The sequence below is a fragment of the Leptodactylus fuscus genome, chromosome 11 (genome assembly GCF_031893055.1).
Source record: "Leptodactylus fuscus isolate aLepFus1 chromosome 11, aLepFus1.hap2, whole genome shotgun sequence".
NCBI classification, from domain to species: domain Eukaryota; kingdom Metazoa; phylum Chordata; class Amphibia; order Anura; family Leptodactylidae; genus Leptodactylus; species Leptodactylus fuscus.
In genome coordinates, this window is record NC_134275.1 from 10,496,278 (window position 1) to 10,521,312 (window position 25,035).

Sequence of the window (25,035 nt, forward strand, 5' to 3'; positions counted from 1 at the left end):
CCAAACACCGAGCGTCTGTACATGATGAGGGAGCGACGCGGGAAACGGGGTACTGCAGCCAGATGATGGCGCCATCAGCAAGATATAACAGACCTGAAACAGAACAGCAACATAACTAGTTACATAGGACTGCCGGTGACATCTACTACATTACCTGTACTCAGAGAGATATCACTGTGTGTTATCTGTGGTGTTACATGGGACTGCCGGTGACATCTACTACATTGTCTGTGGTGTTACATAGGACTGCCGGTGACATCTACTACATTACCTGTACTCAAATAGTTATCACTGTGTGTTATCTGTGGTGTTACATAGGACTGCCGGTGACATCTACTACATTACCTGTACTCAAATAGTTATCACTGTGTGTTATCTGTGGTGTTACATGGGACTGCTGGTGACATCTACTACATTACCTGTATATAGAGAGTTATCACTGTGTTATCTGTGGTGTTACATGGGACTGCTGGTGACATCTACTACATTACCTGTATATAGAGAGTTATCATTGTGTTATCTGTGGTGTTACATAGGACTGCCGGTGACATCTACTACATTACCTGTACTCAAATAGTCATCACTGTGATATCTGTGGTGTTACATAGGACTGCTGGTGACATCTACTACATTGTCTGTGGTGTTACATAGGACTGCCGGTGATATCTACTACATTATCTGTACTCAAATAGTCATCACTGTGATATCTGTGGTGTTACATAGGACTGCTGGTGACATCTACTACATTGTCTGTGGTGTTACATAGGACTGCCGGTGATATCTACTACATTACCTGTACTCAGTGAGCTATCACTGTGTTATCTGTGGTGTTACATGGGACTGCCGGTGACATCTACTACATTGTCTGTATATAGAGAGTTATCACTGTGTTATCTGTGGTGTTACATAGGACTGCCGGTGACATCTACTACATTGTCTGTGGTGTTACATAGGACTGCAGGTGACATCTACTACATTACCTGTACTCAAATAGTTATCACTGTGTGTTATCTGTGGTGTTACATAGGACTGCCGGTGACATCTACTACATTATCTGTGGTGTTACATAGGACTGCAGGTGACATCTACTACATTACCTGTATATAGAGAGTTATCACTGTGTTATCTGTGGTGTTACATAGGACTGCCGGTGACATCTACTACATTGTCTGTGGTGTTACATAGGACTGCAGGTGACATCTACTACATTACCTGTACTCAAATAGTTATCACTGTGTGTTATCTGTGGTGTTACATAGGACTGCCGTTGACATCTGCTACATTACCTGTCCTTAGAGAGTTATCACTGTGTTATCTGTGGTGTTACATGGGACTGCCGGTGACATCTACTACATTGTCTGTGGTGTTACATAGGACTGCCGGTGATATCTACTACATTACCTGTACTCAGTGAGCTATCACTGTGTTATCTGTGGTGTTACATGGGACTGCCGGTGACATCTACTACATTGTCTGTATATAGAGAGTTATCACTGTGTTATCTGTGGTGTTACATAGGACTGCCGGTGACATCTACTACATTGTCTGTGGTGTTACATAGGACTGCAGGTGACATCTACTACATTACCTGTACTCAAATAGTTATCACTGTGTGTTATCTGTGGTGTTACATAGGACTGCCGGTGACATCTACTACATTATCTGTGGTGTTACATAGGACTGCAGGTGACATCTACTACATTACCTGTATATAGAGAGTTATCACTGTGTTATCTGTGGTGTTACATAGGACTGCCGGTGACATCTACTACATTGTCTGCGGTGTTACATAGGACTGCCGGTGACATCTGCTACATTACCTGTCCTCAGAGAGTTATCACCTTGTTATCTGTGGTGTTACATGGGACTGCCGGTGACATCTACTACATTACCTGTACTCAAATAGTCATCACTGTGATATCTGTGGTGTTACATAGGACTGCAGGTGACATCTACTACATTGTCTGTGGTGTTACATAGGACTGCAGGTGACATCTGCTACATTACCTGTCCTTAGAGAGTTATCACTGTGTTATCTGTGGTGTTACATGGGACTGCCGGTGACATCTACTACATTACCTGTACTCAAATAGTTATCACTGTGTGTTATCTGTGGTGTTACATAGGACTGCTGGTGACATCTACTACATTGCCTGTATATAGAGAGTTATCACTGTGTTATCTGTGGTGTTACATGGGACTGCCGGTGACATCTACTACATTACCTATACTCAGAGAGATATCACTGTGTTATCTGTTACATAGGACTGCCGGTGACATCTACTACATTATCTGTACTCAAATAGCTATCACTGTGTTATCTGTGGTGTTACATAGGACTGCCGGTGACATCTACTACATTATCTGTGGTGTTACATAGGACTGCTGGTGACATCTACTACATTACCTGTACTCAGAGAGATATCACTGTGTGTTATCTGTGGTGTTACATAGGACTGCCAGTGACATCTACTACATTACCTGTACTCAGTGAGCTATCACTGTGTTATCTGTGGTGTTACATGGGACTGCCGGTGACATCTACTACATTACCTGTACTGAAATAGTTGTCACTGTGTGTTATCTGTGGTGTTACATAGGACTGCCGGTGACATCTACTACATTACCTGTACTCAAATAGTTATCACTGTGTGTTATCTGTGGTGTTACATAGGACTGCCGGTGACATCTACTACATTACCTGTACTCAAATAGTCATCACTGTGATATCTGTGGTGTTACATAGGACTGCTGGTGACATCTACTACATTGTCTGTGGTGTTACATAGGACTGCCGGTGACATCTACTACATTACCTGTACTCAAAGAGATATCACTGTGTGTTATCTGTGGTGTTACATAGGACTGCCGGTGACATCTACTACATTACCTGTATATAGAGAGTTCTCACTGTGTTATCTGTGGTGTTACATAGGACTGCCGGTGACATCTACTACATTACCTGTATATAGAGAGTTATCACTGTGTTATCTGTGGTGTTACATAGGACTGCAGGTGACATCTACTACATTACCTGTATAGAGAGAGTTATCACTGTGTTATCTGTGGTGTTACATAGGACTGCCGGTGACATCTACTACATTACCTATACTCAGGTGTTACACAGGACTGCCGCTATGACTATGTAGTCAGTGTAGTATGGCTCTTACATGGGACTGCCGCTATGACTATGTAGTCAGTGTAGTATGGCTCTTACATGGGACTGCCGCTATGACTATGTAGTCAGTGTAGTATGGCTCTTACATGGGACTACCGCTATGACTATGTAGTCAGTGTAGTATGGCTCTTACATGGGACTGCCGCTGGTTCCTCCTCGGTCGGGCTGTGCAGGGTTAATCCCCTCCCGGCTCCGCTACATGTGCCGGCTGTGGTGCGGTCTCATTGGCAGGTCTCTCCTCTGCTGTCGCTCTCAGTACTGCCCCCAGCCGGTGTAAGCCGCAGTGTGTGCACAGTGCCGGGGCTGCGCTCATGGAGGACACATCTCGGCTCTTCTGGCTGCTCTGAGGTAAGTGCTGCCGCCTGTTCGGTGCCCCGGCCCTGGGTCTGTACCCGGAGGTCCCCCCGGCTCTTTCCGCCGGACCTGCCTCGGTACTCGGTGGTGTCACTCGGTCAGGAGAATTCGCGGGAAAGGAGATGAGATATGAGGAGACGGCGGCGGAGAGAACCGGAGAGAGGGGGGGGGGGGGGGGTCACTGGGGAGCAGACCACCAGAGAGGAGGAGGGGGGGGGACTGTCCTGGATGGAAGGTCCCAGCGGATACTAGAGCCCAATACAGACTGTGCAGGAGAGGGGTAATAGTGACCGAAACCTTGTGTGAGGAGAGAACTACAGGAGAGGTAATATCTATCTATCTATCTATCTATCTATCTATCTATCTATCTATCTATCTATCTATCTATCTCCTATCTATCTATCTATCTATCTATCTATCTATCTATCTATCTCTTATCTATCTATCTCCTATCTATCTATCTATCTATCTATCTATCTATCTATCTATCCTTCTATCTATCTATCTATCCATCTATCTATCTATCTATCTATCTATCTATCTATCTATCTATCTATCTATATCTTTTTCCTGCTCTTGTTATGATCTATCCCGCACCCTCAGTATATACATATATACACACAGTATACAGTGAGTGGCGGCTGCGGGGTGCCCAGTGTGAGATGTAGTGTCGGTGCCCTCTCTGCAGTGTTGCCCGCTCTCGGCTGTCACTTCTCTTATTTCTATTGATTTCCACATATCAAGTGCTAGGGAGAGCGGGCGGAGGATGTAGCAGAGTTGAAGTTGTGCAGTGTAGAGCCAGAATATACCTGAGCACAGGTCATGTTATACAAAATAGCTGAGCAGATAACAAACCCAGATCTGCTGCATGTCACCATCTCAGCCCTGCTACATCCCGGCTGCTGTCACCAGCTGATATATGTGTAGCAGAGCTGTGTCTGCCTCTGGGCCGGGTCCTATAACACAGGGATTGGATTGCTTGAAATGTGTCACTTGTAATAGTGGATGCTGGGAGTAATAGTGCGATTACTAACCCCGACTCTCTGCACTGACAGCCGACCATGGGAAGTGACCGGTGGAAAAATATCGGAGGATCCTCACAAATGGAGGACGCGGTGCAGGAGAAGTCACAGGTAAGACAATGTAGCAGAGCTGATATAGTCATATTGTGATGTATTATCTATGGCCTTACATAGGACTGCCGGTGACATCTACTACATTACCTGTACTCAGAGAGATATCACTGTGTTATCTGTGGTGTTACATAGGACTGCTGGTGACATCTACTACATTACCTGTACTCAGAGAGATATCACTGTGTTATCTGTGGTGTTACATAGGACTGCAGGTGATATCTACTACATTACCTGTATATACAGAGTTATCACTGTGTTATCTATGGCCTTACATAGGACTGCCGGTGACATCTACTACATTACCTGTATATAGAGAGTTATCACTGTGTTATCTGTGGCGTTACATAGGACTGCCGGTGACATCTACTACATTACCTGTATATAGAGAGTTATCACTGTGTTATCTGTGTGTTACATAGGACTGCTGGTGACATCTACTACATTACCTGTACTCAGAGAGTTATCACTGTGTTATCTATGGCCTTACATAGGACTGCCGGTGACATCTACTACATTACCTGAACTCAGAGAGTTATCACTGTGTTATCTGTGGTGTTACATAGGACTGCCGGTGACATCTACTACATTACCTGTACTCAAATAGTTATCACTTTGTTATCTGTGGTGTTACATAGGACTGCCGGTCACATCTACTACATCACCTGTATATAGAGAGTTATCACTGTGTTATCTGTGTGTTACATAGGACTGCTGGTGACATCTACTACATTACCTGTATATAGAGAGTTATCACTGTGTTATCTATGGCCTTACATAGGACTGCCGGTGACATCTACTACATTACCTGTATATAGAGAGTTATCACTGTGTTATCTGTGGTGTTACATGGGACTGCCGGTGACATCTACTACATTAGCTGTACTCAGAGAGTTATCACTGTGTTATCTGTGGTGTTACATAGGACTGCCGGTCACATCTACTACATTCCCTGTACTCAGAGAGTTATCACTGTGTTATCTGTGGTGTTACATAGGACTGCCGGTGACATCTACTACATCACCTGTATATAGAGAGTTATCACTGTGTTATCTGGGGTGTTACATAGGACTGCCGGTCACATCTACTACATCACCTGTATATAGAGAGTTATCACTGTGTTATCTGGGGTGTTACATAGGACTGCCGGTGACATTTACTACATTACCTGTATATAGAGAGTTATCACTGTGTTATCTGCGGTGTTACATAGGACTGCCGGTGACATTTAGTACATTACCTGTATATAGAGAGTTATCACTGTGTTATCTGGGGTGTTACATAGGACTGCCAGTCACATCTACTACATCACCTGTATATAGAGAGTTATCACTGTGTTATCTGGGGTGTTACATAGGACTGCCGGTGACATTTACTACATCACCTGTATATAGAGAGTTATCACTGTGTTATCTGGGGTGTTACATAGGACTGCCGGTGACATTTACTACATTACCTGTATATAGAGAGTTATCACTGTGTTATCTGCGGTGTTACATAGGACTGCCGGTGACATTTAGTACATTACCAGTACCTAGAAACAGTTCCACCTCTGCTACATCAGTACGTCTTGTTCAGTGTGGGAATAAACCACTGAAGGGTTAACTGCGCTGTGCGGAGATGACTGACAGCCGCCATGTTTGTACTTTGGTCAAACCTATTAATATTCGCCATTTCTCGTACAGCCTTCTGTCCTAATAAGACGATTCCTCTTTAACGGCGCCAAATACTGCAAGTTATATGTAATGTCGCCCATCCTGGTAAACACAAGAAGATGGCAGGCAGTATACATTGTGCGTATATCTATGGGGCGGGACTCAGTTAGGCTCCTCCTATTGTTACAGTCCATTTGATTACTATATTCTGAGCTAATTCCTCGGGGGAGGAGCATAAGGCTGACATCGCCCCCATGAGGCATGTTAGGGTGTGAATTCTCAATAACCGTGGATAGGGTTCTGGTTGTAGCAGGGCCTGACCAATATTCAGAAGGTGTGGCCATTATCCAGGAGGTGTGGCCATTATCCAGGAGGTGTGGCCATTATCCAGGAGGTGTGGTCATTATCCAGGAGGTGTGGCCATTATCCAGGAGGTGTGGCCATTATCCAGGAGGTGTGGCCATTATCCAGGAGGTGTGGCCATTATCCAGGAGGTGTGGCCATTATCCAGGAGGTGTGGCCATTATCCAGGAGGTGTGGTCATTATCCAGGAGGTGTGGCCATTATCCAGGAGGTGTGGTCATTATCCTGGGGGTGTTACTTATATTTTAATGCAGTTGTCTGCTTCTTTCATGCAATTGAGTTTAGGCTCTGCCTCTCCAGAATTAGGTCACCTGGTCATAAATTCTGTTCTAGAGCACAGACCTGGAAATGTTCTTGTAAGTTCCACAACACTTGTGGGGTTTCTTCTCTTCTTGGGGGAAGAGCTTGAGCATCACCAGCTTAGAGTGTCATGTGAAGAGGATACGGTAGGAGCCTAGTGCGGGGAATGCAGGTACTTCTACCTTGGAGTTCTGTGTGCAGAGAGTCCAGGTACTTCTACAAGGGAGCTGTGTGAGGGAAGTCCCAAGTACCAACACCAGGTGCTGTGTGCAGGCAGTCCAGATACTTCTACTGAAGAGCTGTGTGCAGGGCATCCAGGTATTAAAACCAGGTGCTGTGTGCAGATAGTCCAGGTACTCCTGCCAGAGAGCCGTCTGTCTACCAGGTAACAGTGTGCAGGCAGTCCAGGTACTCCTACCAGGGAGCTGTGTGCAGGCAGTCCAGGTACTCCTACCAGGTAACAGTGTGTAGGCAGTCCAGGTACTCCTACCAGGGAGCTGTGTGCAGGCAGTCCAGGTACTCCTACCAGGTAACAGTGTGTAGGCAGTCCAGCGACTCCTACCAGGGATCTGTGTGTAGGCAGTCCAGCTACTCCTACCAGGGAGCTGGTGCAGGCAGTCCAGGTACTCCTACCAGGTAACAGTGTGCAGGCAGTCCAGGTACTCCTACCAGGGAGCCGTGTGCAGGCAGTCCAGGTACTCCTACCAGGGAGCCGTGTGCAGGATGTCCAGGTACTAACACCAGGGAGCCGTGTGCAAGGAAGCCAGGTGCTGTGTGCACGAAGTCCATGTACTTCTACCAGGGAGCCATGTGCTGGGAGTCTATGTTCTAAAACCAGGTGCTCTGTTCAGGGAGTCCATGTACTAACACCAGGTGCTATGTGCAGGCAGTCCAGGTACTTCCACCAGGGATCCGTGTGCAGGCAGTCCAGCTACTTCTTCCAGGGAGCCATGTGCAGGCAGTCCATGTACTTATACCAGGTGCTGTGTGCAGGCAGTCCAGATACTTCTACCAGGTGCGGTGTACAGGCAGTCCAGGTACTTCTTCCAGGGAGCCATGTGCAGGGAGTCTATGTACTAACACCAAGTGCTGTGTGCTGGCCGTCCAGGTACTTCTACAAGGGAGCTGTGTCCAGACAGTCCATGTACTAACACCAGGTGCTGTGTGCAGGCAGTCCAGATACTTCTACCAAAGAACTGTGTGCAGGGCATCCATGTATTAAAACCAGGTGCTGTGTGCAGATAGTTCAGCTACTCCTACCAGGGAGCTGTGTGCAGGCAGTCCAGATACTTCTTCCAGGGAGCCATGTGCAGGCAGTCCATGTACTTATACCAGGTGCTGTGTGCAGGGAGTCCATGTACTTATACCAGGTGCTGTGTGCAGGGAGTCCATGTACTTCTACCAGGTGCTGTGTGCAGGGAGTCCAGGTACTTCTACCAGGTGCTGCGTGCAGGGAGTCCAGGTACTTCTACCAGGTGCTGTGTGCAGGGAGTCCAGGTACTTCTACCAGGTGCTGTGTGCAGGGAGTCCAGGTACTTCTACCAGGTGCTGTGTGCAGGCAGTCCGGGTACTTTAACCAGGAAGCCGTGTAGATGGTTCTAGATCAATACACTATGATGTGCTGTCAGGTTGCCTTTACAGTTCTAGCGGTGATTATAGTTGGTTTTCTGACACTTTTGTGCCGAGCAGATCTAAGTGGAGGGCTCTAGATTTCTACTTTGTTGTTTTCTCTGCCTCGTAGCTTTCGGCTTCTCACACTGTTAGTTCCTCTGCAGCCTGTATGTAGAGGGGTTCAGTGCAGAAGGTGCCATTAGCTGATCTCTGTGCTGAATGTCCTAGACTTTTCCATTGGGATTTGCAAGTGGTTCTGGAGAAGGTTCTAGCCTTTCTGGCAGTGAAGGGCTGTAAAGTTACCATAAGGAGCAGAAGAAGGTTATAGATACCCCACCGTGGAGCACAGCAGCAACATACAGGACACTATAGAGAGGTCAGGCTTCCATCAATAGTACAAGTGAATATAAGAAATTGTGTAATTCGTCCCATCAGAGAAAAACGCCTTAATCTCCACTTATTAGGCTCCTCTCTTGATTTTCCTTTCTGCTGAATCCATCTTGGTTTCCCAAGACAGACTGTCAATATCAGATTACATATGTCCATGTGAGTCTATTGAGAGGGAAGGAAGAGATAATAGTAAGCTTCTCTCTCACCCCAAGTGCTTTATTGTCATTGATATTACCCAGTTGTCTCTATAGTGTCTTTTATGCTGCTGCTGAGTGACTTGGAGAGAGTTATGGAGCAGAATATCCTGCTCTGTCCATGTCCTGCCTATGGGAGACATCATATCATCTAGTGTCTGACCACCAGAGCAGGGAGAACTAAGGATCAGAGATGGAGCCTGCAAGGGGAAAACCGCTAAAACTGCAGCATACACGCCATATACCGGCCATGGCAGCTGATTCTGAGGCGGCACCTGTAGGGTTACCTGCTGAGGGGCTCTGAATCCCTCCACCATGTGGTCTCAGTGCAGAATGTTTTGTTTTCCTTCTTGCTGATGAGCTCCTCAGATTACCTCGCAGTATAGGAATTGTCTCTTGCCTCCAGTTCTAGGAGCGGACTATATGGAGGAGCAGAGCTGGCTATTGAGCTGGAGCAGAGGTCAATCCTTTTTCCGATAGGTCATGTGCAGGGGCGGAGGAGAGGATCGGCTGTCCGGGCTTCCTGTCTGATCCTCGTCTGATGGATCTGTTCTGTTTACGGACCATTTGATTCATCACAATATGCAGATACAAAGAAACTGAATGGCCAGCCGGGGAGTGAAGGGTTGTAGGATTGGGGGGGAATTGTCCACCTGTAATCAGAGGTGCTGCAGGTAACAGTCGGGGGTCACGTGGAGACGTTCCCCCCCCCCCCCGGCAGCCGCATCTGGTGAGTCACTGGAGTCATCATCGCTCGGCATCATTACCTTGTCATGTTCATGAGCACAGAACATGGGAGCAATAATGACACGACAACCTCCATTGCCTGTTCCAGCCTTTCACTGCCCCCCCGTCCAAATCCTCTCCAGCGTCATGTACAGGGTTAATGGACTGACAGTGGTTGTCATATCATGGGGGCAGCCATAAAAATTAACCCCTCCCAAGGTGCTAACTCCATTGTTCATTCCCGCTCTGTATCCATAACAACCTCTGTGTTCTAAAATCTGGTGACCGTATCCCCTCAGTGCAGCCGCCGTCCCGTCCTCCTCTGCTGGGAATGACTTTCGGGGGATTTGCTCCGGCTTACAGGACCAGGCTCAATCTTCTGTTCTGCAGCGCCCGACGCAATTCAGGTTCTGAGGATGAGACAGAAAATCCAAACAAGTTTGTAGCAAAGTGTAAATGTCCCCTCCCCCCGAATATTGTAAGGAAGGAGGGATTTATGGGGGATATTTCCTGGGCAGGTTAAAAGATTCAGCGCCAAAGTGGTTAGACATTTTGTGTTTTTGGGCAAAAAATGAATTTTTATCAGAAGAAACAAGAAGAGCGATGAGAAGCAAAGCCGACCCTGAACGGGGTAACATGGCACAGCGGTCCAAGGAGAAGACGACTCGGGGTACAGGATAATGACAGGCTGACACTCGGGGTACAGGATAATGACAGGCTGACACTTGGGGTACAGGGTAATGACAGGCTGACACTTGGGGTACAGGGTAATGACAGGCTGATACTCGGGGTACAGGGTAATGACAGGCTGATACTTGGGGTACAGGATAATGACAGGCTGATACTTGGGGTACAGGGTAATGAAAATCTGACACTCAGGGTACAGGATAATGACAGGCTGACACTCGGGGTACAGGATAATGACAGGCTGACACTCGGGGTACGGGATAATGACAGGCTGACACTCGCGGTACAGGATAATGACAGGCTGACACTCGGGGTACAGGATAATGACAGGCTGAAACTTGGGGTACAGGATAATGACAGGCTGATACTCGGGGTACAGGATAATGACAGGCTGATACTTGGGGTACAGGGTAATGACAGGCTGATACTCGGGGTACAGGATAATGACAGGCTGACACTCGGGGTACAGGGTAATGACAGGCTGATACTCGGGGTGCAGGATAATGACAGGCTGATACTTGGGGTACAGGATAATGACAGGCTGACACTCGGGGTACAGGATAATGACAGGCTGATACTTGGGGTACAGGGTAATGACAGGCTGATACTCGGGGTACAGGATAATGACAGGCTGACACTCGGGGTACAGGGTAATGACAGGCTGACACTCGGGGTACGGGATAATGACAGGCTGACACTCGGGGTACAGGATAATGACAGGCTGACACTCGGGGTACAGGATAATGACAGGCTGAAACTTGGGGTACAGGGGAATGACAGGCTGATACTTGGGGTACAGGATAATGACAGGCTGATACTCGGGGTACAGGGTAATGACAGGCTGATACTTGGGGTACAGGATAATGACAGGCTGATACTTGGGGTACAGGGTAATGAAAATCTGACACTCAGGGTACAGGATAATGACAGGCTGACACTCGGGGGTACAGGATAATGACAGGCTGATACTCGGGGTACAGGATAATGACAGGCTGAAACTTGGGGTACAGCATAATGACAGGCTGGCACTCTGGGTACAGGGTAATGACAGGCTGACACTCGGGGTACAGGATAATGACAGGCTGAAACTTGGGGTACAAGATAATGACAGGCTGGCACTCTGGGTACAGGATAATGACAGGCTGGCACTCTGGGTACAGGGTAATGACAGGCTGACACTCGGGGTACAGGGTAATGACAGGCTGACACTCGGGGTACAGGGTAATGACAGGCTGATACTTGGGGTACAGGGTAATGACAGGCTGATACTCGGGGTACAGGATAATGACAGGCTGACACTCGGGGTACAGGGTAATGACAGGCTGATACTCGGGGTACAGGATAATGACAGGCTGATACTCGGGGTACAGGATAATGACAGGCTGACACTTGGGGTACAGGTTAATGACAGGCTGATACTGGGGGTACAGTATAATGACAGGCTGAAACTTGGGGTACAGCATAATGACAGGCTGACACTGGGGGTACAGGATAATGACAGGCTGACACTGGGGGTACAGGATAATGACAGGCTGACACTCGGGGTACAGGATAATGACAGGCTGACACTCGGGGTACGGGATAATGACAGGCTGACACTCGGGGTACGGGATAATGACAGGCTGACATTGGGGGTACAGGATAATGACAGGCCCATTCCCTATGGCATCAGAACCTGATCAGTGATTTGGGGGGGACACATTTATTTGGGGACGTTTTCTGTCTCGATTTTCTGCAGATTCCAGTTTGGATTTCTTTCTATCGCTCTTTCTCTATGAGTGTCACTCTCTGTGATATTTCCAGAACATTCTACATCTCAGCCTCCATTACATTAGGGTTCACCCCTCGATTGTCAGCCTCTCATCCATTATTCCCCTATCAGTCCCCAGAATCCTCTTTCTTAGCACAGTCTTCTCCTATCTCCGGTGGTATTTGCGGTGGTGTTGCATATTATACCGCACGTTTTCTTCCATTCTGGAGCTTTTACGGACAATCAAGTCAGGATTTGAGGTCTTGACTGTTAATAAAAGGCAGCTTTACAGAGAGTCCGGGGGGTGCGCCGCAGGAGGGGATTCCTCCCCCAAGATAACCACTTAATACCACGTCCTCCGCAGCGACCACTCAGTGACTCCGGATAGAAATGATATCAAGGGAATAAGCCACAACTAAAGCCATTAGTGAGGCTGCGATAGCGTTATATCCACAAGATAGAAGATATGAGATAAATAGATAGATCTATAAAGAGATAGATAGATAGATAGATAGATAGATAGATAGATAGATAGGAGATAGATAGATAGATAGATAGATAGGAGATAGATAGATGGGTAGGAGATAGATAGATGGGTAGATGATAGATAGATAGATAGATAGATAGATAGATAGATAGATAGATAGGAGATAGATAGATAGGAGATAGATAGATAGATAGATAGGAGATAGATAGATAGATAGATAGATAGATAGATAGGAGATAGGTAGATAGATAGATAGATAGATAGATAGATAGATGGGTAGATGATAGATAGATAAATAGATAGATAGGAGATAGATAGATAGATAGATAGATAGATAGATAGATAGATAGGAGATAGATAGATAGATAGATAGGAGATAGATAGATAGATAGATAGATAGATAGATGGGTAGATGATAGATTGATAGATAGATAAATAGGAGATAGATAGATAGATAGATAGATAGATAGATAGATAGATAGGAGATAGGTAGGTAGGTAGATAGATAGATAGATAGATGGGTAGATGATAGATAGATAAATAGATAGATAGGAGATAGATAAATAGATAGATAGATAGATAGGAGATAGATAGATAGGAGATAGATAGATAGATAGGAGATAGATAGATAGATAGATAGATAGATAGATAGATAGATAGATAGATAGATAGGAGATAGATAGATAGATAGATAGATAGATAGATAGGAGATAGATAGATAGATAGATAGATAGATAGATAGATAGGAGATAGATAGATAGATAGATAGATGATAGCTAGATAGATAGATAGATAGATAGATAGATAGATAGATAGATGGGTAGATTGATAGATAGATAGATGGGTAGATTGATAGAGAGATAGATAGATAGATAGATAGATAGATAGATAGATAGATAGATAGATAGATGATAGGAGATAGATAGATAGATAGATAGATAGATAGATAGATGGGTAGATGATAGATAGATAGATAGATAAATAGATAGATAGATAGATAGATAGGAGATAGATAGATAAATAAATAGATAGGTAGATGATAGATAGATAGGAGATAGATAGATAGATAGATAGATAGATAGGAGATAGATAGATAGATAGATAGATAGATAGATAGATAGATAGATAGGAGATAGATAGATAAATAAATAGATAGATAGATAGATAGGAGATAGATAGATAGATAGATAGATAGATAGATAGATAGATAGGAGATAGATAGATAGATAGATAGATAGGAGATAGATAGATAGATAGATAGATAGGAGATAGATAGATGGGTAGATTGATAGATAGATAGATAGATAGATAGATAGGAGATAGATAGATAAATAGATAGATAGATAGATAGGAGATAGATAGATAGATAGATAGATAGATAGGAGATAGATAGATAGATAGATAGATGGGTAGATTGATAGATAGATAGATAGATAGATATGAGATAGATAGGAGATAGATGGATGTATAGATAGATGATGTTCTCCTGTGATCGGATACATGAAGGATACTTTGATACATTGTTCCTTTTTCCCTTCATTTTGTTACTTTCTCTGTAAATGTTTCTTTTGTGTAGATCAGGAAATCTGAGAGATAAAAGTGGAGGAGCTGAGACCCCGGATCAGCGTCGCCCTCGTCTTTTCTCGCCTTCTCTCACTTTTGTCATGTAAGATTGCCGCTTGTCACCAGAACAATGCGCCTCTTATAAGGTGCCGGATTCGCCATCTTCTGCTCATTGTCTGGAGTTTTCTAATTCCCGGGGTCAGGAGATTCCGCCACTCTAGGTAAACCGCTTATTGAGCTGTGACTGATGTATCCGAGGGCTGGGCGGCTGCCGCCTGGCATTGACCTGTGCCATCTCTCCATCTCCGCTGTGCTCACACTATATACTTTGGCAGGCGCTCATTACAGCCATTATACTGGAACAATCCGAGGCCTGGTGTCAGCACCGTCCACACGTGTCTTTCTGGAACATTCTACGACAATGTATTCTGTACAGAGGATTAGTAAGGGAGAAGGTCGGGGCGCTCCGAGTGGTCCTCTCTGGGTACGGCCAGTAAGCAGGGCGTCATGTCAAATTTATAAATGGACCCCTTTCCTGGAATATTTTTGGGTGGTCCCACCCCATACACAACGTGTGAATCTGCAGCATCGTCTGCATGTGCACTCTTCTCTCAAGATGGCGTCTACACCACAAGGCTCCTTGCTCCCCCCCCTCCAGGCGTTGCTGCCACCATTGCTCTGGGTCCTGCTGTCTGGACCCCTCGAGCTCTGCACGTTCCGACTTTGGGCAGCATCAGGTTATCTGGGGTTGCTTTGATATATGGGTAGCTTTCAGGGGCGCCCTCCACCCTCGTCTTCACTGTCTACACATTATGACACTTCTCGTTCCACGTTCTCCTCTCTCCGGCCCAGACCACCATGACGACTTCCTCCGGCTGTGACCCAGACACCTTTAGCTCCTCACTAGTCCCACTCCTACAGATGTATTTTACATTATACCAGTAGTGTATGGCGGTATTATATACGCACTGTATGGTTGTAGTTGTATGGCACCATTATTTGGCCATTATCGGTATATATTTCCCAGATCCTTGATCAGACAGGAGAGAAGGAACCATGAAAGGAGGCGTGAATCCATCTTAAAGCTGCGGCGTGCTCGGATCCCGCCATCCTACATGCACATAATTACACTCCTCTATCTTCTCCCATCTATTTGATGTCAAGGGTAGGAACAAAGATGTCCTCTCATCTTACAGATCTGATCCATCCTCTCCGCCACGTCTGAAGTTCTCTCCCGGAGCGTTTGATGCCGCAATTCACCTTTTATACCTAGACAAGACACCAGAAAATGCAAAGAAGGGACCCCGGCTCATGTGATGACTACAGGAGTAACGTTACCGGGGGTCATGTGACCGCAGTCCTTGTCATTATTGGTGGTGTGTGATATGGCGGCACTCAGACTGGTCCAGCCGATCCCACCCACCCTGCCCACTGCACCGCCGAGGTCTATATACAGAGACCTGAAGTAGTTCTGCCATACAGTTATAAAGTTATTTATATACCACAGCCTGGCCATTATAGATATATATAGGAGGCTCAAGATACAAGATGTCTCTATAGTGACCTGAAATAGTTCTACCATACAGGTATAATGTTATATGCCGCAGCCGGGCACTGCCATACAGGTATAATGTTATACGCCGCAGCCGGGCACTGCCATACAGGTATAATGTTATACACCACAGCCGGGCACTGCCATACAGGTATAATGTTGTATATTGCAGCATATACATACAGATACTATTGAGGCGCGAGGTTTCAGGCACCTCCATTATGTGACTTTTCTCATCCTCAGATTTCAATGTCACAGAAGAACGGTGTGGCGGTGGAGATGAAGGTGAACGTCTTCTTAACGGTGCAGAGCACACAGGCCGCTGTCTGGCACTGTCGTCCTCCTCCCCCGCCCGGCGATGACAGCCGCCTTGTCAGGTTTGGCGGTGTATTATCCTCCACTTGGGCGCCTGATGCTTTTCCTGTTGCTTGGCTGATCGTCCGGCTCCTGTAATAACAGCTCTGCCCAGCATGTGCTGCCTAATAGTCTTGGGGAGTGGCGTGATGGCGGTGTCAGGAGCAGCGGGGGGCCACCTTAACCCCCTCAATGCCAACCCGCGCCTGCAGCGCTAAAAGCTTCTGACATTTACTAAAGCCAATCCTCACCGTGATGTGTCCAACTGCAACCGCACCACCCTGATATAGAGAAATAAATTCCATACTTATATGGTAATGTAAGGTGGGCACTGTGTGGTAGCGATACGTGGGGGCTGTAGCGATACGTGGGGGCTGTAGCGTTACGTGGGGACTGTAGCGATACGTGAGGGCTGTAGCGATACGTGGGGGCTGTAGCGATACGTGGGGGCTGTAGCGTTACGTGGGGGCTGTAGCGTTACGTGGGGACTGTAGCGATACGTGAGGGCTGTAGCGTTACGTGGGGGCTGTAGCGTTACGTGGGGGCTGTAGCGTTACGTGGGGACTGTAGCGATACGTGGGGGCTGTAGCGTTACGTGGGGGCTGTAGCGATACGTGGGGACTGTAGCGTTACGTGGGGACTGTAGCGATACGTGAGGGCTGTAGCGATACGTGAGGGCTGTAGCGATACGTGAGGGCTGTAGCGATACGTGAGGGCTGTAGCGATACGTGGGGGCTGTAGCGATACGTGAGGGCTGTAGCGATACGTGAGGGCTGTAGCGATACGTGGGGGCTGTAGCGATACGTGGGGGCTGTAGCGTTACGTGGGGGCTGTAGCGTTACGTGGGGACTGTAGCGATACGTGAGGGCTGTAGCGTTACGTGGGGGCTGTAGCGTTACGTGGGGGCTGTAGCGTTACGTGGGGACTGTAGCGATACGTGAGGGCTGTAGCGATACGTGAGGGCTGTAGCGTTACGTGGGGGCTGTAGCGATACGTGGGGGCTGTAGCGTTACGTGGGGGCTGTAGCGTTACGTGGGGGCTGTAGCGTTACGTGGGGGCTGTAGCGTTACGTGGGGGCTGTAGCGTTACGTGGGGGCTGTAGCGATACGTGAGGGCTGTAGCGTTACGTGGGGGCTGTAGCGATACGTGGGGGCTGTAGCGTTACGTGGGGGCTGTAGCGTTACGTGGGGGCTGTAGCGTTACGTGGGGGCTGTAGCGATACGTGAGGGCTGTAGCGATACGTGAGGGCTGTAGCGTTACGTGGGGGCTGTAGCGATACGTGGGGGCTGTAGCGTTACGTGGGGGCTGTAGCGTTACGTGGGGGCTGTAGCGTTACGTGGGGACAGATAGGGTTATTATATTACCTTTATATGGCAGTATTATGTAGACACTGGATGGTGGTATTATGTTTGCACTGTATGGCAGTATTATGTTTGCACTGCAGTGCACTATTACATGCGCAGTATGGTACTGTTATACCTTCTTCTCATATTCTAGGGACACAACTATGGGGAGGCAGAATACACAGAATAATAGAATTCGGGCCATATGGGCCAATATGGAGGCTCTGGCATCAGCGAGTGTCTCCGGCTGGCAGGATGGAGTATAAGGATGGCTGTGCCACTGTCAAGGAATGTTTAACCCTTATTGCCGCCTCCGAGTACTCTGCTGGTTTTCGGGATTAACCCACACAGCGCCAGCCCGAGGGGGAGGGGCTGATTGGTGCAGGCACAGGGGACGGGTCACATATACGGAGCAGACAGATGGATGGCGCTCAGTGACAATGCGCCACGCTCCATCATCTCCTCTCCCTGCTCCAGCGCCCCCCGAATCACCCGCAACACTCTCTATATGGCAGCAAAGCAAGAAGAAAGTCACAGGGAGCGAATATAGTATAAGAGCCGAACGTAACAGCACTGCGCTACAGTATGGGACAGTGTTACATAGGACTGCAGATAATCCACAGCATGACATGTCCTCTGTATGTGTTATCTGTGTGTTACATAGGACTGCTGGTAACATCTACTACATTACCTGTACTCAGAGAGTTATCACTGTGTTATCTGTGGTGTTACATAGGACTGCCGGTGCCATCTACTACACTACCTGTATATACAGAGTTATCAGTGTGTTATCTGTGTTGTTACATAGGACTGCCGGTGACATCGACTACATTACCTGTACTCAGAGAGTTATCACTGTGTTGTCTGTGGTGTTACATAGGACTGCCGGTGACATCGACTACATTACCTGTATATAGAGAGTTATCAGTGTGTTATCTGTGGTGTTACATAGGACTGCCGGTGACATCGACTACATTACCTGTACTCAGAGAGTTATCACTGTGTTATCTGTGGTGTTACATAGGACTGCCGGTGACATCTACTACATTACCTGTATTCAGAGAGTTATCACTGTGTTGTCTGTGGTGTTACATAGGACTGCTGGTGACATCTACTACATTACCTGTATACATAGAGAGTTATCACTGTGTTATCTGTGGTGTTACATAGGACTGCCGGTGACATCTACTACATTACCTGTATATAGAGAGTTATCACTGTGTTATCTGTGGTGTTACATAGGACTGCCGGTGACATCTACTACATTACCTGTATATAGAGAGTTATCACTGTGTTATCTGTGGTGTTACATAGGACTGCTGGTGACATCTACTACATTACCTGTATATATAGAGAGTTATCACTGTGTTATCTGTGGTGTTACATAGGACTGCTGGTGACATCTACTACATTACCTGTATACATAGAGAGTTATCAGTGTGTTATCTGTGGTGTTACATAGGACTGCTGGTGACATCTACTACATTACCTGTATATAGAGAGTTATCACTGTGTTATCTGCGGTGTTACATAGGACTGCTGGTGACATCTACTACATTACCTGTACTCAGAGAGTTATCACTGTGTTATCTGTGGTGTTACATAGGACTGCTGGTGACATCTACTACATTACCTGTATATAGAGAGTTATCACTGTGTTATCTGTGGTGTTACATAGGACTGCCGGTCACATCTACTACATTACCTGTATATAGAGAGTTATCACTGTGTTATCTGTGGTGTTACATAGGACTGCTGGTAACATCTACTACATTACCTGTACTCAGAGAGTTATCACTGTGTTATCTGTGGTGTTACATAGGACTGCTGGTGACATCTACTACATTACCTGTATATAGAGAGTTATCACTGTGTTATCTGTGGTGTTACATAGGACTGCCGGTCACATCTACTACATTACCTGTATATAGAGAGTTATCACTGTGTTATCTGTGTGTTACATAGGACTGCCGGTCACATCTACTACATTACCTGTATATAGAGAGTTATCACTGTGGTATCTGTGGTGTTACATAGGACTGCCGATGACATCTACTACATTATCTTTGGTGTTACATAGGACTCCAGGTGACATCTACTACATTATCTTTGGTGTTACATGGGACTGCTGTATTGCACCTCCAGCCTCCTGTATACGCTATTGCGGTGTTGGCAATATATTTTTGCCTCTGTTTTTGATATCAGACTCTCCATATTATTTATACAATTTTTCCATTATATGTTGGGGGAGGGGACACGATGGCGTCATGAGCCGTATTGATAATATTACTATACAGATAATAGCGCCATACAGTGCACACATATTATTATCCTATAGTACATAATAGCACCTTGTGTGGGAAGTGTAATATTCCTTCAGAGTAACTACATAATAACACCATATAGCACCTGTATACACCGCCACACAACACCCACATAATAGCACCATACATTGGAAGTATATTGTACACCAGACCTCATAGTACCTGGCAGCGCCCACTTAACACCGCCACACACTGCACAGTCACCACATCTAAAAGAAAACCTGTCATTTTTGTCCATAGCTACCAGTCACAGCACACACATTGCTTGCTATGGCCAACAACGACAGGTTTTCTTTTAGATTTGATGATGACTCTCCCCCCGGAGGGCGGGGGTGTCTGGTATTTCGGACGGAGTTGCTCTTTAAGGGTTGCGCCTATCTTTTCGGTACTCTCCTCATTTGCATCTCATTACGCGAGCCGCCGTTCGCACGTCACCGATATTTTGCGTTGTGATTAATTCTCATTCACTCAAGTGATTTGGAAGTTGCTGACGCCAGGAGTCGATGGCGGTTTTGTGTATTCCCAGTGCGGCGGTTTCTCATTTCACCCCATTGTGCCGCTGACTAACACCTGTAACCCTTAAAAACCGTCTCCATCTTGGTTAGATCTGGGAAAGCTGGGTGATGTCTTATTTCCGCTTTCTTCAGGGGCCGTCACCCAGCTTTACCAGGTGCAGACAGAACAGTTACCTGTATCGTCTATGGGATACGTTCACCATCTGCAGACTTTGCCCTTGCAGGGCTCTTCGGTTTCCATTGAGATAAGCGACGCTGGAGACGTCTGACGGCCACTTATCTCCCCCCACCCAGACATGGCGCTCAGCCGAGCAGAACAGACACAGTAATAAGGAGTCAGGAAGGATGGCTGTCAGCCGGATGATGGGTGTATTATGTCCACGGGCAGCGGACGATACATCAGACATATTAATGGTGGCCATGTATATGTATAAGTGCGGAGTGCTGCATCAGCAGGTGACAACATGGTGACCATAAGCCAGGGTGCTGCAAAACCCTCACTGCACTGAAGCAGATTTACTACATCTATCACAGTGATGCCCACGACAACTATGGCGCACGTCAGACTCTGCTGCGTTTTTGGTTTTTTTTTAGTACGACATAATTGTGCCCCTGCCTGAGGAGCATCGGCCCCATTGTAATAAATAGGCGTCTGTCCCTTTAAGAATAATATAAGTAAATGTATGAGTCAGCTGGGAGCGCGATCTGTAAAGATGGAGGTTGTCAGGACGCAGTGATTTGCACAAGGTCACTTATCCCCCGGTAGGTGTTCTCCTCTCCCCTGTGCAGCGCGGTCATTTCCTTGTGTATCCGTCCATAATAATTTGTTGTATTATACCGCCGGCTGTCAGTCACCAACACAACAACATCAGCAATTCTACCGCATTAACCCTGCCGGTGAAAATAGCCGCACAACATCCTAGGCCCACTAAACCCCCACCCCAGAGAGTAGAATAGTCAGCCTACAGTCCGCCTCTCCTCTCCTGACATGGCTGATAACAGATAGTAATAGATTGTATTCTCCTGTCCTACAGTCGGCCTCTCCTCTCCTGACATGGCTGATAACAGATAGTAATAGATTGTATTCTCCTGTCCTACAGTCGGCCTCTCCTCTCCTGTCATGGCTGATAACAGATAGTAATAGATTGTATTCCCCTGTCCTACAGTCGGCCTCTCCTGACATGACTGATAACAGATAGTAATAGATTGTATTCCCCTGTCCTACAGTCGGCCTCTCCTCTCCCGACATGGCTGATAACAGATAGTAATAGATTGTATTCCCCTCTCCTACAGTCGGCCTCTCCTCTCCTGACATGGCTGATAACAGATAGTAATAGATTGTATTCCCCTGTCCTACAGTCGGCCTCTCCTCTCCTGACATGGCTGATAACAGAGAGCAGTGCCTTGTTATCACTTGCAGACACACCATCCTCAGGAGTCCTCAGTTAGATGTTGTTATGGGGGCTCTCGCTGACTCCAGGATGAGGTTTGTCTGGTCGATCGGTTCCTCCACCATGTTCTGTACATGATATAATGGAGCTGCAGGTGTCAGTAGATTACTGGGGATGGTGAAAAACAAACCACTCCAGTAATGAAATCCCATCTCTTCATTATAGTAATTACATCACTGCAGAGAGAGAGAGAGAGAGGAAGCATCAAAGCCACAGAAGACGGAGGGAAGTGATGGAGACGTCACTGCACCCCAAAATAGAGACCGCTGCAGGGGCACCCAGGGTAATAAAGGCAAAAAGAAAATGGAGGCAAGTGTGGAAAGTAGAAGACCACAAGATAATGACACTGAGTACTGGAGAATGACAGGCTGACACTCGGGGTACGGGATAATGACAGGCTGACACTCGGGGTACAGTATAATGACAGGCTGACACTCGGGGTACAGGATAATGACAGGCTGACACTCGGGGTACAGGGTAATGACAGGCTGATACTGGGGGTACAGGATAATGACAGGCTGATACTGGGGGTACAGGATAATGACAGGCTGATACTGGGGGTGCAGGATAATGATAGGCTGATACTTGGGGTACGGGATAATGACAGGCTGACACTGGGGGTACAGGATAATGACAAGCAGACACTTGGGGTACAGGATAATGACAGGCTGATACTCGGGGTACGGGATAATGACAGGCTGACACTGGGGGTACAGGATAATGACAGGCGGATACTCGGGGTACAGGATAATGACAGGCTGACACTCGGGGTACAGGATAATGACAGGCTGATACTGGGGGTACAGGATAGTGACAGGCTGATACTTGGGGTACAGAGTAATGACAGGCTGATACTCGGGGTACAGGATAATGACAGGCTGACACTGGGGGTACAGGATAATGACAGGCTGATACTGGGGGTACAGGATAGTGACAGGCTGATACTTGGGGTACAGAGTAATGACAGGCTGATACTCGGGGTACAGGATAATGACAGGCTGACACTCGGGGTACAGGATAATGACAGGCTGACACTCGGGGTACAGGATAATGACAGGATGACACTCGGGGTACAGGATAATGACAGGCTGACACTCGGGGTACAGGATAGTGACAGGCTGATACTTGGGGTACAGAGTAATGACAGGCTGACACTCGGGGTACAGGATAGTGACAGGCTGATACTCAGGGTACAGGACAATGACAGGCTGACACTCGGGGTACAGGATAATGACAGGCTGATACTCGGGGTACAGGATAATGACAGGCGGACATTTAAGGGTACAGGAAAGTTTTTGCTATAATTTTTTTATATTTTTGGCCTCCCCTCCCCCATTTATTCTCTGTTCAGTCTTAAAGGGTAACTCCACACAGACTCCACTTTTTCATTCAATTCTTTGGTTGTCTCCAGAACTCTCCAGTTTTCCGGATTTCTTAGATTTGCCGCGGTCCAGTCATTCCTTATTACCAGTTTTTATTATGGGGGGCTGTGACAACTGGGAGGAATCGTGGTGATCATGTGACCGTCCTTATGTATCAGGATAGCGCTCTGCTCAATATACCGTCCGGTCAGATTCTTTGGATACACCGTATCTCTTATCAGTCGGATCTATAGATTGAGTTCCTCCTGTCAGCCGCAGACGTCTGGAAGGATAGATGGGGGAGGGGAGGGGATTTGCGCAGAGACATCAGCGGCCGCATGTAGATTTGTTATGTAGCGGGAAGGTAACGATATCGGATGAAGAGACGGCAGCACTGACAGCTCAGCAGCAGGCGGTGACAACTCCCCGACTAATGAAACATGTCACATGGAGACATATGGCGCCTGCACAACCCCTACGCCAGCCATGTTTTTGTTTTTAGGAAACAAGCCCCCACCCTCCCATCTGACAGCTCCAACTTCTCCAGGAGAACCCCGCGGGGACAGATCCTCCAAAACACAAAACCTCCCGCCGAGTCTCAGATGTCTCTCGCTTCCTCAAGGAACTATTCATCCCTAGAAAAGTGACTTCTCCCATATGGATGCCACAGAGCAGAGTTCTAGAGGGCGGGGCCCTGACAACCCGCCATGTATGTGGTTGTCAGAGAGTTTGGGGGAGATTTCGGAGAGGTGATCAAAGACGGCATGGAACCCCCAAAGTAAATGTCCTCAAATCATGGAGATGATGAAAGCCTAAAGTAGGAGGAACAGGAATCAATGTGGAGCTCCCCTTTAAGCATCATATTGTAGGGCAGGGTCTGCTGCTTTCTGGTATTGGGGAACCCCTAAGAAAACAAAGTCTCTTTAGGAACCCCAAATAAAATTAAAAAATCTGTATAAATCATTAAGTCAGACCCCAAACTACTAATACAGTCTTTGGAACCCAAAAATAATCCAGGTCCCAAACCAGACCCCAAAACCAGACCCAACCCCTAAATCAGACCCAAGACTGGACGCAAGACCAGACCCCCAAAATCAAACCCAAGACCAGACCCCAAAACCAGACCCAACCCCTAAATCAGACCCAAGACTGGACGCAAGACCAGACCCCCAAAATCAGACGCAAGACCACACCCCTAAATCAGACCCAAGACCGGACCCAGGACAAGACCCTTAAACTGCAGATTTAATTTGGACCTCAGAGTAAAATCTCCAAATCCAAATTAAGACCAGACCCCATAATTAATTCAGCCCCCGGACGACCCCTGCCTCACACATATCTCCCGGCTTGAGGCCTCTCTGTCGCTCCGGACCCCCGATCACTGCACAGAACGATGACATCATCAGTCCTATTACTGAACGATGACATCATCAGTCCTATTACTGAACGATGACATCATCAGTCCTATTACTGAACCATTTCACAAACACTGCGCTGACTAGGCGACGCTTCACTTTGGACAGTTGCCTTGCAACCAGCACCCCTGTTGGTGGGTGACAACACAGAGAATTGTGGAGGTGTCGCTGACTACGGAGCGAGGGAGGGGCCGCCGACAATCTCTGCTCTGTCACGTGCGCCGTTTGTAAACCTATTACATAGAAGTTACAGGTTCGCGCCGTTTCCTGGGGCAGATTCAAAATGGCGCGCATTACACCAGCTGTCCATAACTCAGCGACCATGCCGC

At 47.0% G+C, this 25,035-nt stretch overlaps 1 protein-coding gene and 1 long non-coding RNA gene across 2 annotated transcripts in view; one reads left to right on the forward strand and one right to left on the reverse strand.

The window, feature by feature from the left end:
- Nucleotides 1-2,194: 2,194 nt before the first annotated feature.
- Nucleotides 2,195-4,894, reverse strand: LOC142185363 (uncharacterized). The gene is made up of 3 exons (XR_012711866.1): nt 4,820-4,894; nt 2,963-3,025; nt 2,195-2,407 (listed from the first exon to the last, which is right to left on the reverse strand). It is a non-coding gene; the product is annotated as an uncharacterized LOC142185363 (long non-coding RNA).
- The window catches only part of FIBCD1 (fibrinogen C domain containing 1), a 35,207-nt gene continuing 13,627 nt past the window's right edge, over nt 3,456-25,035 (forward strand). Inside the window, exons 1-2 of the mRNA XM_075260743.1 lie at nt 3,456-3,526; nt 4,588-4,665. Of these exons, the coding sequence (XP_075116844.1) occupies nt 4,594-4,665 (72 nt within the window). The 5' untranslated portion in view covers nt 3,456-3,526; nt 4,588-4,593. The remainder of the gene's footprint in view (nt 3,527-4,587; nt 4,666-25,035) is intronic.